Source organism: Fulmarus glacialis, unplaced genomic scaffold (genome assembly GCF_000690835.1).
Source record: "Fulmarus glacialis isolate BGI_N327 unplaced genomic scaffold, ASM69083v1 scaffold9185, whole genome shotgun sequence".
Classification (NCBI taxonomy): domain Eukaryota; kingdom Metazoa; phylum Chordata; class Aves; order Procellariiformes; family Procellariidae; genus Fulmarus; species Fulmarus glacialis.
Genome location: NW_009214886.1, coordinates 4,098 through 14,013, shown reverse-complemented (window position 1 = coordinate 14,013; position 9,916 = coordinate 4,098). Strand labels below are relative to the sequence as shown.

Sequence of the window (9,916 nt, the reverse complement as noted above, 5' to 3'; positions counted from 1 at the left end):
GCCGCGGCCGGCGCTGTGGCCTCCCTGCTTCACGGCTCTCCGCAGAACCAGAAGCTGCTGCTGGAAAACCAGCTCTTGCGGGAGAAGACGTGTAACCTTGCTCTGGAGAACCAGGAGCTTCGCTGCCGCCTGGGTTTAGATGCTCTGAAGACGGAGGAGGAGAGCGAGTCCCAGGTGAGCCTTCTGCCGCGCTGGTGGCTTGTCTCCCTCCTCGGCAGAACCTGCCCGGAGCTGCCGTGCTCCACGAGGAACTGCGTGGCGGTGGGCGGAGAAGGGTGACCCCTGTACGGAGAGCCCTCGGGCTGAAGCTGCCGGGCTGTGAGGAGGGATGCTTCGTGTGCCAGCAACACTCTTGTGCTCCAAAGGGAGGCATTCCCACAGACTGAACAGATACTGAGTCTGAAGTGGGTGCCACTGGCAGCGTGGGAGATAGCGAGCTGACTAGTTCCAAGCTGTTTTAAGATTATTTCATCTGCTCTTCTACATTGTGTTCTAGAAATGAAGTAGTAACTGTACAGTCATGTATGCCCGTCTCGAAAGAACAGGGAGTGTAGTGGAGGGGGTCAGGCTCCCATTTAAAAGTGGTGAGCAAAATAAATCTGCAAATATATGGAAGGTTGAGCCAACTTTGGAAGTGGTCTTACCCAGGTTCCTACTGCACAAGCAAGTGGAGAATCTAATGTTGGAAGCCTTTGCAGGATGAGCGTGATCTTCAGGATTATGGACTGTACTGTCTGCCAGAACATCTGTGTTGACTGACTGGATTTTTTCCTTGGCACAGGTTGTGAAGGAATCGCAGGTGGATGAGATTAGATTGGTGACCGGGTCCGCTGAGTCCGCAGCACTCAGACTACGTGTTCCTCTGCAGCAGGTGCAGGCCCAGCAGTCACCATTTCTGATAACTTCCACGTGGATTCTGATGGCAGTGACTCTTCAGACTCAGAGGTGAGAATCCACTCCTATCCAAAACGGCTGTGAAATTCAGAACCACTGTGGATTTAAGACTAGTGTTGTAACTTCTTGATGTAAAAACACTTGATGACTCTCCTAGTTGCCTTGTTTTCCAAGTCTTGGAATGCCATACCTGTGGCTCAGCACAGCTGTGTTAGGCTGTATCCAGTGAGTACAGGAGTTCATGCACTTGAAAAAGTCCAGTTTCAATAAAATCTTAGAGGATATTGCCTGGAAGTCTCTTAGCTCTTACAGCAAAAGTGTACAAATACCAAAAGCATACTGTGCTTTTACTCTTGTTGAAAACAAACTTGATCGTTGTGCTGGCACTTAGGAAAGCTGGTCGAACTTAAAGCCTGTCCCTTATGAGTGACTTACAGAAATGTAAGGACAGGCATCTTTTACCTTAAAAAAAAAAAACCCAACAACAAAAAAACCACCAAAACAAAACCTCCAACTTTGGTCATGGACAGGTCTGCCTAAGCCAGGTTCTGGTACTTGCTCTGTGGAGCCAGCAGGTAGTGTGGCGTTTGTGCCTGATGGGTCGAAGATCTTGAGGAGTTTCTAATAGAGGCTGTGAATATCAAATGCATGTGGAATTCTATGGGGGTTGCCAGTACCCTTACAAAAATGTTAATGGACAAAGAATTTCTGAAAGATGAGTAACTGCCTTAACTCTCTGTTCTGATAGTGGTGTTACTAGTAAAACTCCTAGTTCTATGATCACACTAGCATATGTTAACTTCCAGATGAGGGTTAATAGATACTAGAACGGATGTTTTGCTGTAACAGTAGCAGGCTGTCTCTCTAAAACAGTATTTCATTCTGCAGTCTGATCTCCTGTTGGGCTTTCTGGACAGTCTGGACCCAGAGATGTTTCTCAAGTATGCTGATTCAGGGTCAACGTGCCTGGAAAAGCTGGAGGAAGAGATCTGTGGAGAAACAAATTCCATACCAACCTCCCCCTCTCCCTCTTTGGGGTCCCCATCAGCTAAGCTGGAGGCCATTAATGAACTGATAAGGTTTGATCATGTATACACAAAGCCCCTGATACTGGAGATTCCTGTTAAAATGGGCAACCAAACCAATATGCTAGTGAAAATTGAGGAAGTATCTCTCTCTCCATCTGAAGACAAAGCTATGCCTGAGGTCCCAGTATCTGTGAAAGAGGAACCTGTAGACAGCTTCATGCCTGAACTGGGCATCTCTCATCTGCTTTCCTCTCATCGTAGCCTTGCAGCCTCAAGCTATCTGTTGGATGCCTGTAGCGACTCTGGATATGAAGGATCCCTGTCGCCCTTCAGTGACATGTCCTCTCCACTTGACACTGACCGTGCTTGGGAGGATAGCTTTGCTACTGATCAGTGTCTAACTCAGTAGTGTTAACTCCCCTTGGGTAACTATCCTGGCAGGATAACACGATATGCCCCTTTTGGGGTATATGGGGGAAATCAAGTGTATTCGGAAAAGTGTTGCTCATTTCTACCCATGCTAGTAGATGGAATGATGGCCAATGCAATTCTCCTGGTATGAAAAAGCCTAGGGTGTCCTGTCCTGCCTTCCCCCCACCCCACATTAGTGTTGGCTTATGAGGGAGGAAAGTTTGTTTCTTGGCAATTTGCCAATTCTACATGAACCTGAAAATGTTCATTTTGTTTTCCATTTAAAATAATTTTAACGCCAAAAATTGCAGTGGGATATTAATGTATAGACAACTGGGTTAAAACTACATAGTCTGTACATCTTACAGATTTACTGTGTAAATGCTTGTTTTCCATTTGCTATGTAGAGTTGCTTTCTCCATTTAATATTTAACTGTATTGGTGCAATTAAAGTGCAACACAGCTTACTGACCCTTTTTTGCCTTGGATCTCAGTGGGGAGGGGAGAGTATCTGGGCCTAGCAGAACTAGCACACCGAAGATGTGCAGCCCATCCTGCTGCTCTTGTGGCTGTTTTTCCTGTTCTCACACAGACAACATCTGGCCTCTAAAAGGTAGTGGAATAGAAGACTAAACATAGTAATTGATGGAACTGTGTCTCTCTTTGGTGCTGCAGTACTTCTAGGCAATGTCCGTTTGTGAATTTGATGCTTGAGACTGAGTCACTGTAGACATGGCCTGCACCTGTATGAAGCTCTTGCTTATTTTTGCTTCTTCGGGAGCTGATCCCAATTGTAGACGAAGTGGAATTTTTGGTGATACATGCTATGTCCCTGAAGATATCTCAGGTTATCAAGGATGTTTCTCAGTCCAGTTTCACTTGTGTGATGTTTATGGTTAGAATTGCATTTTCTGTGCACCTAGACAAGCTACCATGACTAAACCAAGCACTTTTTAAGCATGACAACTGATAACAAACCATTCTAATAGCTACTGAAAGTAAGGCCTTTCCCAAAAGAAATTAAAATCAACTAATTAATGAAATCAACTATATAAAGTAATACTTTTGCTGCCTGAACATCTTTTTTGATCTTCCCTTAAGGTATTTGGGAAGAGTGTGAGCAGAGGTAAGAAGGCTTGCTATATATTACGGGTTGATTTAAATACAGTTTCTGCTATTAAAAATACTGTAAGGACAAGTGTTTCTGTTGTTTTGGGTTAGCTGTGTTTTAGCTTAACTAATACAGCAAGAAATGGTGGCACAGCAACAAATGGTGGCACAGCAAAAAGGCTTCACTGAGCATTCAAGAACCTACCTAGAAAACCTTAACATCCAACTGTGTCTGTTCCCTGGCCCCCCAACCCTCCCCAGTTTCTGTTTGGGCTATCTTCACAAAGAATGTGTCTCCAGCCTTTATGTTTAAAGGTGTACAAATCCTGTCATTTCCTTAAGAAATTTGAGGGGAAAAAGAAGGCCAAAATCAAAGGAAGTAAAGAGTAGCTTAAAGCTCATAGATGGTAATGCCTCATACCTGCACAATGGTGCTTCCCCCCCGCCCCAGCAATGCTTAAGGCAGCTCTTTTTTTCATGCTAGCTCAGGTTAAGACATAGCAACACTGACAGGATGAGGAAGAGTGGAGGTGAAGAGTTAATGTGAACTCTATTGGCAGACTGCTTAGAAGGTAAACTTCGTATGGTGGTTGCAACAGATTTCTTGGGGAAAGCATGACCTTTTTCTTCAATAAGTAAGGAAGAAGTTTACAGTTCTTATATTCAGCTTTTGATGCACCATTATAAAGGCACTGCCTGATATCATATACATGTCATAACAACTAAATCCAAGGACTCAAAAAGAGTAATTCAGCTCAAACCAAGACTAAAGTAGGGCAATCTTTTACTAAATTAGAGAGGCACAGAAAAACATAGCTGCCTTTAAAAAAACCAAAACAAGTGGAAAAGCTGTCTAGCCAGCAAATGGCTGTAGGCAACTCTCTAAGCTGTTGTGTTTTTCTTTAAGACAAAAGTTGGTGGGAAAATGGAAGGACCTGCTACCACTGACATGTCTGACAGACATTGAAGTCCCAACAGCTGTACATGAATGGTACACTAAGAGAACTATGAATACATGGAAGACATGGCCATCCTAAGCAAAAAATCCTGTACCAATTATCAGCCTTGCCTGTGCTTAAGCCTTAAGCAAGATAACCACCAGAAAAATCCAACGTTGTAAAGGACTGCTTTGGACAACATTCAGAATAGAAAAAAATCATACCTCTACTGCATATTACTTTCCTTTGTTCTTAAGCCAGCCAAACTACAGTTCTTGGCTGCTAGGCAAGCTTCTGCTCCAGTAATTATTCTGAGCCAGTGGTATAAGAAAGATCAGTGCTCACAACTTCGAGATTTTAAATTGCTTTGATTCATTAAAGTAGGTAGTGGTGGTTTGAACCAGCATCTTGAGTATAGTTTGATAGCTGCATATGTAAGCTTTTTGGGTCTCCTGTAAACTGAATTCAACTTAAGAGCCTGCCCTAGAGCAGCAAAGTGCTTTGAAGCAAAGGCTGCTACCGCAGCAGGGGGAGGAAGCAGTGGTGGCGTAGCTCCCCTTTTCTCCACCGTAATTGCAGCAGCTGCCAATTGTCACTTTGAAGTAGAGCACTGCAATCCTCACAATCATCCTTGTGCTACCACAAGGTAGAACGAGGCAAAAGGATAAGAGTGGGCGGGGTGAGTGGTACGGAGCAGAAAGCTAGCATCTTCTGCTCGAGGAGTAACTCCACCGCAGCACATCCTGCTGCTGCCCGAGCAGGCAGCAAAAGCACTTCTTACGTCCTGTGGCCTGACACTGAAGCACTTCACTGGTGCTGCATCTCTGTCCCTCTCTTCTCTCCTGCAACTGAAAGGCTGGAAGACCTGTCATTTTGCCACCCCTCTGCCTTCCTCCAAAGCTGCCTGCATGACATGGCTCTTCTACCCAAGCAGCTGGTTATCAGTGCCTGTAGCCCCCACCCAGCCTGTCCACCTCTGGAGGAGGCTGTTCGGCCATTGCAGCACCATTTGTGAACATGTATTGGATCAATTGTGAAGGTGATGCAAGAGGAAGTGAAATAGATAATCCTCAGCACTGCCTATTGAAAATTGCTTCCATACTCTGATTACTGAATAACTTTCCAGGTGTGATTTACCAATTAAAATGCCAGCAACACTGCTGCCCCTGCCCTTGTGCAGCACTGCATGCTTGGTGGGCACAGACAGCTGCTGCCCACTTTCAATAGTGCATCATTTAATTCACAGCTGAACACATTTCATGTCTCAATGAGCAACAAATTTTTAACATCTAAAAAATTTAAGGAAAATTCTGCCACGGTCACATTTCCATCATACTTGGAAATGGACTGTGTTTAACAGGTTCACATCCAAACCTTGTTAAGCACAGTAGACAAAAATGTTCAATTAAGTAGTATTTACACTGTTTCGCTTCCCTTTTTCAACTTCACAGCTACATATAGTTCCTGGCATGCTTTATCCTGACTTACTGGCAGCATTAGGTTCCAAGACAAGCTGCTAGTATTTCTTGAGATCTCTTCCACTAAAAGCACACAAATAGTTCTCACTGGGCATCTGGAAGCCTAATAGCATTCAGAATTTCTATTAGCGCTAATATTTTTTACCAGAATCAAGTCCATTTAGGGGCTACCAAGGCAGGATGAGTTGTTTTTTTTTTTAATATATATATTAAAATATAGTATATCAACATCCACAGATTAAAGTGTGAGAATTTGAACTGTCAGCAGAGGATCATTATCTGAGATCTTCTGTAGATGAGAGATGCTAAGTTAAACTAAACCCGGGCAAAGCTGGGGCAGCAGAGGGAAGAGTAACACGTGTAGAGCAGCAGATTTCACCCTTGCAGTACGCTTCCTTAAGATGCTGCTTTCTGATTGCTCTAACTTCTGTTTTGGAGTCCTACTTGCCTCACAACAAGCATGGATCCAGACCCAGTAGTTCACATGTATGTTACATCTGCATTTGATTAAATAAATCATCTGTGATGGAAGCCACACATCTGCTCTAGCTAACTGATACAAACACAGGCTCTGGAACAATTACAAGTCCAGTTCCAAGTCCATGCCAAAATAAATTCTGTCCCTCTCTCAGGGTTGGCTCTTAACTGAGATACTCCTCCCATCTCTACATGATCTCCCAGCCACATCCCCAAGGAGACTCACCCAGCCAAGAGAGCCTTACACAATCCCAAATGGGTTGGGTTTACACTATTCTTTTCCTCTCTCCGACTCTGCATTGGAGAAGTATTTAAGTCTTGTCTAAATCCACAGTACAATTTAAGCGAGTCAATGTTTGACTCGGCCTAGAAACCTCAGGGGTTTTTATTAGTATTTTTTAATATAAATCTGAGTGCTATTTTTCCTTCATTTTGAAAGCAAAGGTAATACTGGTCTAGCACACCCATCTTTATCCTTCAGCTGGCTTGAAAAACTCTTGAACAGAAGATGTTAAGCAAAAGAGCAAAGTGTTACATTCCAATAAAATAATTATTAAAATCTGAATTTGTTTTAAAACTCTCCTCGAACACTTCTTGATTTTATACAGAACTAAGCAAGCTAGGCATTCTTAATTTTAGTCTGAAGTAAAATGAAAGATCTGAACACACAAGCTATAGCAACACCTTTGGTACCCCTGTGCTTTGTTAGAGGCCTTTGGGTCATGACAGATTTACAGCAACTCTTCCTCTCTGGCAGCTTCAGGTTTATTCTACCCTGCCGTTGTCCCTCCCTGTCCTGTTGAACACTGTGGAGGAAAGCAGTGACATGCCCTTGGGACTATGCAGTTAAATTAAAAATCTTCTTAGGCCAGAAGCGTATTTTACCCTCCAGTTGAAGGACTGGACATATGCTCTCAAGATTTTCACTTTTATTAGGAATGAAACACAGCCATCTACAAAATATTTTAGAAAATTTATTGAAAACTGACATACAAAGGGTGATTTGGTCCCAAGAGAAGACAGACCAGAATCAAATCTTCCATATTTCAAAATAAAGTTTTTCCTAATACTGCATCACATTTGCCATCCCGCTTGTAAACAGCATTAGTGAAAGTCTTTTAAGGAAGCCAACAACAAATGAAACTTACAAATACAGAAGTCTGAAAACACCCAGTAGCTTGCTCTCTCTCACCCTCTCCATATGATTGCTATTGCAAGAATCTTGCTCAGTCCTCCTAGATACTTGAGATTCCTGCTCTACCCCATTCTTCTCCTTCCCCATCAATTTAAATGATTCAACCCTGTTCTCTCCTATCACAAGGGCAGAAATGAATTACAAAAAAAATTAAAATAAATGTTTTCTACCAAAGCAAATTTCTTGGACACAGTTTTTTCCCCATCTCATGGTCTTTGTCAATAGTCCACCACTATCTTCTTGTTTCAGACAGCAGAATAACAGGGGTCAGTAATGCTGTATTAGCATCAAACAACTAAGAGGAAATACACCTCTGAAAGTCAACCTTTGGTACAAATGTAACAGGAAAAAAGTATGCTTAAAAGCCATCTACAAAAATTTTTCTTCTGCAACTTTGATATGCAATTTATCATTTTTAAGAGGAAAAAACTGCATCTAGATTTGACATACTTAAGCCTCCGACAGTTTTCTACATCCTCTGTCACAATTTTAATGTTGCTGAGATGGTTTCATCAAATTTTTGTATTTTTTGTCCTTTCTTTTCAGTTTATTTAGGATTCAGAGCTATCAGCTAAAACAGTTCCAACTTTGAACTTTCACTATAATCCTGCAAGCTTAAAAACAGGCAATTATTTGGAGGCACATTTTCTACCCGCAATGACTACAGCCTTCTTCAAACTGCGTTGCTTTACTTTACACTCAAGCAATGTAGCGTTTTAAGCACGTTCAGCAGCTTAATAATACATGAGAAATTTTACACAGTACATGCAAGAGATTTATAGCAGACCCTGAAATGAAATTAGACTTAATAGCAAGATAAAGCTGCACACGTTCTCCAATTTAATAAAAGTTCCAGAATGGTAAAGTTATACACCAGTTTCCAGAGTAATACCTATTCAAATGTTGGAATGTTTTTAGTGAAGCTCTGAAATGTTTTAGCAAGAGACAGCAAATTTCACACAACCTTCGACAAGAGCAGCAATATAGACAGGATTTAACAAATAGGGGTATCTTTTGAACAAAGCTTCTGCTGTCAGCCAAAAGAAAAGAAAGGATGACTGCAAAAAGAGAAGCTTGATTTTAAACTACCGACTATGGGTTATTCAACAGTAAAAAATACCATCACAAAGATTATCAATTAGCTGTGCAAAGGAAGAGTAGATTTTCTTATGCAAATAGCTGCATTACTGTGTACTTGCTTCTTTATGTTAGCAAGATGTCAAAAACAGACTGGGCTGCTAAGACCAAACAGAACCTATTACTTGGAAAGGAATTTCTTACAAAAAGCCTCAATTCAGATACCTCTGAGAAAGTTCAAGGACTTAAGAACAGAAGATAAGATTCTCTGCCTTGTTTAAGGGTTTTAAGCATAATGGAACTGTTGTGCATTGAGGAAAGGTACAAGCAATAACTCTTTGAGGATTCCTTTTCTTAACACCCTAAACAGGGTACAAAATTCTTTTTGCATACATCTGTATAAACTATGTGACGTTATGTTAATAGCACATGTTCTGGCTCAAATTTTAAGTCTAGATTCCCTCAGGAAGAAGACAAGCATCTTTTTTACTTTACCACCAATGCCAGCAGTCTCAAAGTTTGGGACTTGGCTACAGATGATAATCAGCATTTGACCCTCTTTACGCCAGAAAATCAGCTTCCTGTTATCTGATTTACTTCCCATGTTTATCAAAATTGAAGGATGCCATTTATTTAATCAAAAGTTACACTGTCTTCAACTGACTTTCCAACTCGATGCATACAAAGAATCACGGCACAATGTAAAATGTGAATCAATTGGCCGAGAACCACTTTTCTCCAGACTTTGCATCATTTGAGGAGGGGAGCATCAAAAACCCACAAACACAATTTAGGAGCCAATGATGAACCAAAGATAACTAAAGTTAGTACATATCTTGCAAGTTAGTAGCTGGTTTTACTTTCTACAAAGCAAGAGGCTTATGCTCAGCTATAACATTCCTTCCCTACCACACTGCAGAATGTGTAATTTCTACATTTGAGTTTACATCAAGTACAAACCAGCCACAGATGAAATAGCCACAGATGAAATAGTGTGAAAAGCTGTATTTCCATAGGCCTTGCTTTTCTATTTGCGATTAGACTCAAAAGTATTTCCTCCTTTCCACACCTTTTTGTAATTCAAATTAAACTAACTGACCAAGCATAGTATGTGCACCAAAGACTTAATGGCTCAGTAAGTGAAAGATGTGGCTTAAGCCACAGTTACATTCAATACTTGGATTTTATACTTTACCGAAGACAATTAAGATATTTCACCATGAAACAAGATGGAAAGCTACTTCCTTGTTCCAAAGGCCGCTGCATTACCTTCTCAGTAAAACCAAGAATATTTAACAGACCAGAGTA

General features: G+C 41.6%; 1 protein-coding gene across 1 annotated transcript; it reads left to right on the top strand.

The window, feature by feature from the left end:
* Positions 1–45: 45 nt before the first annotated feature.
* XBP1 (X-box binding protein 1) lies at positions 46–2,487 on the top strand (the record flags this gene model as incomplete). The annotated part of the gene is given in 4 exon segments (XM_009578737.1): positions 46–174; positions 782–859; positions 862–945; positions 1,783–2,487. Coding segments are annotated over 4 exon segments (840 nt in total), but the record flags the coding sequence as incomplete, so codon positions are not given.
* Positions 2,488–9,916: the final 7,429 nt, after the last annotated feature.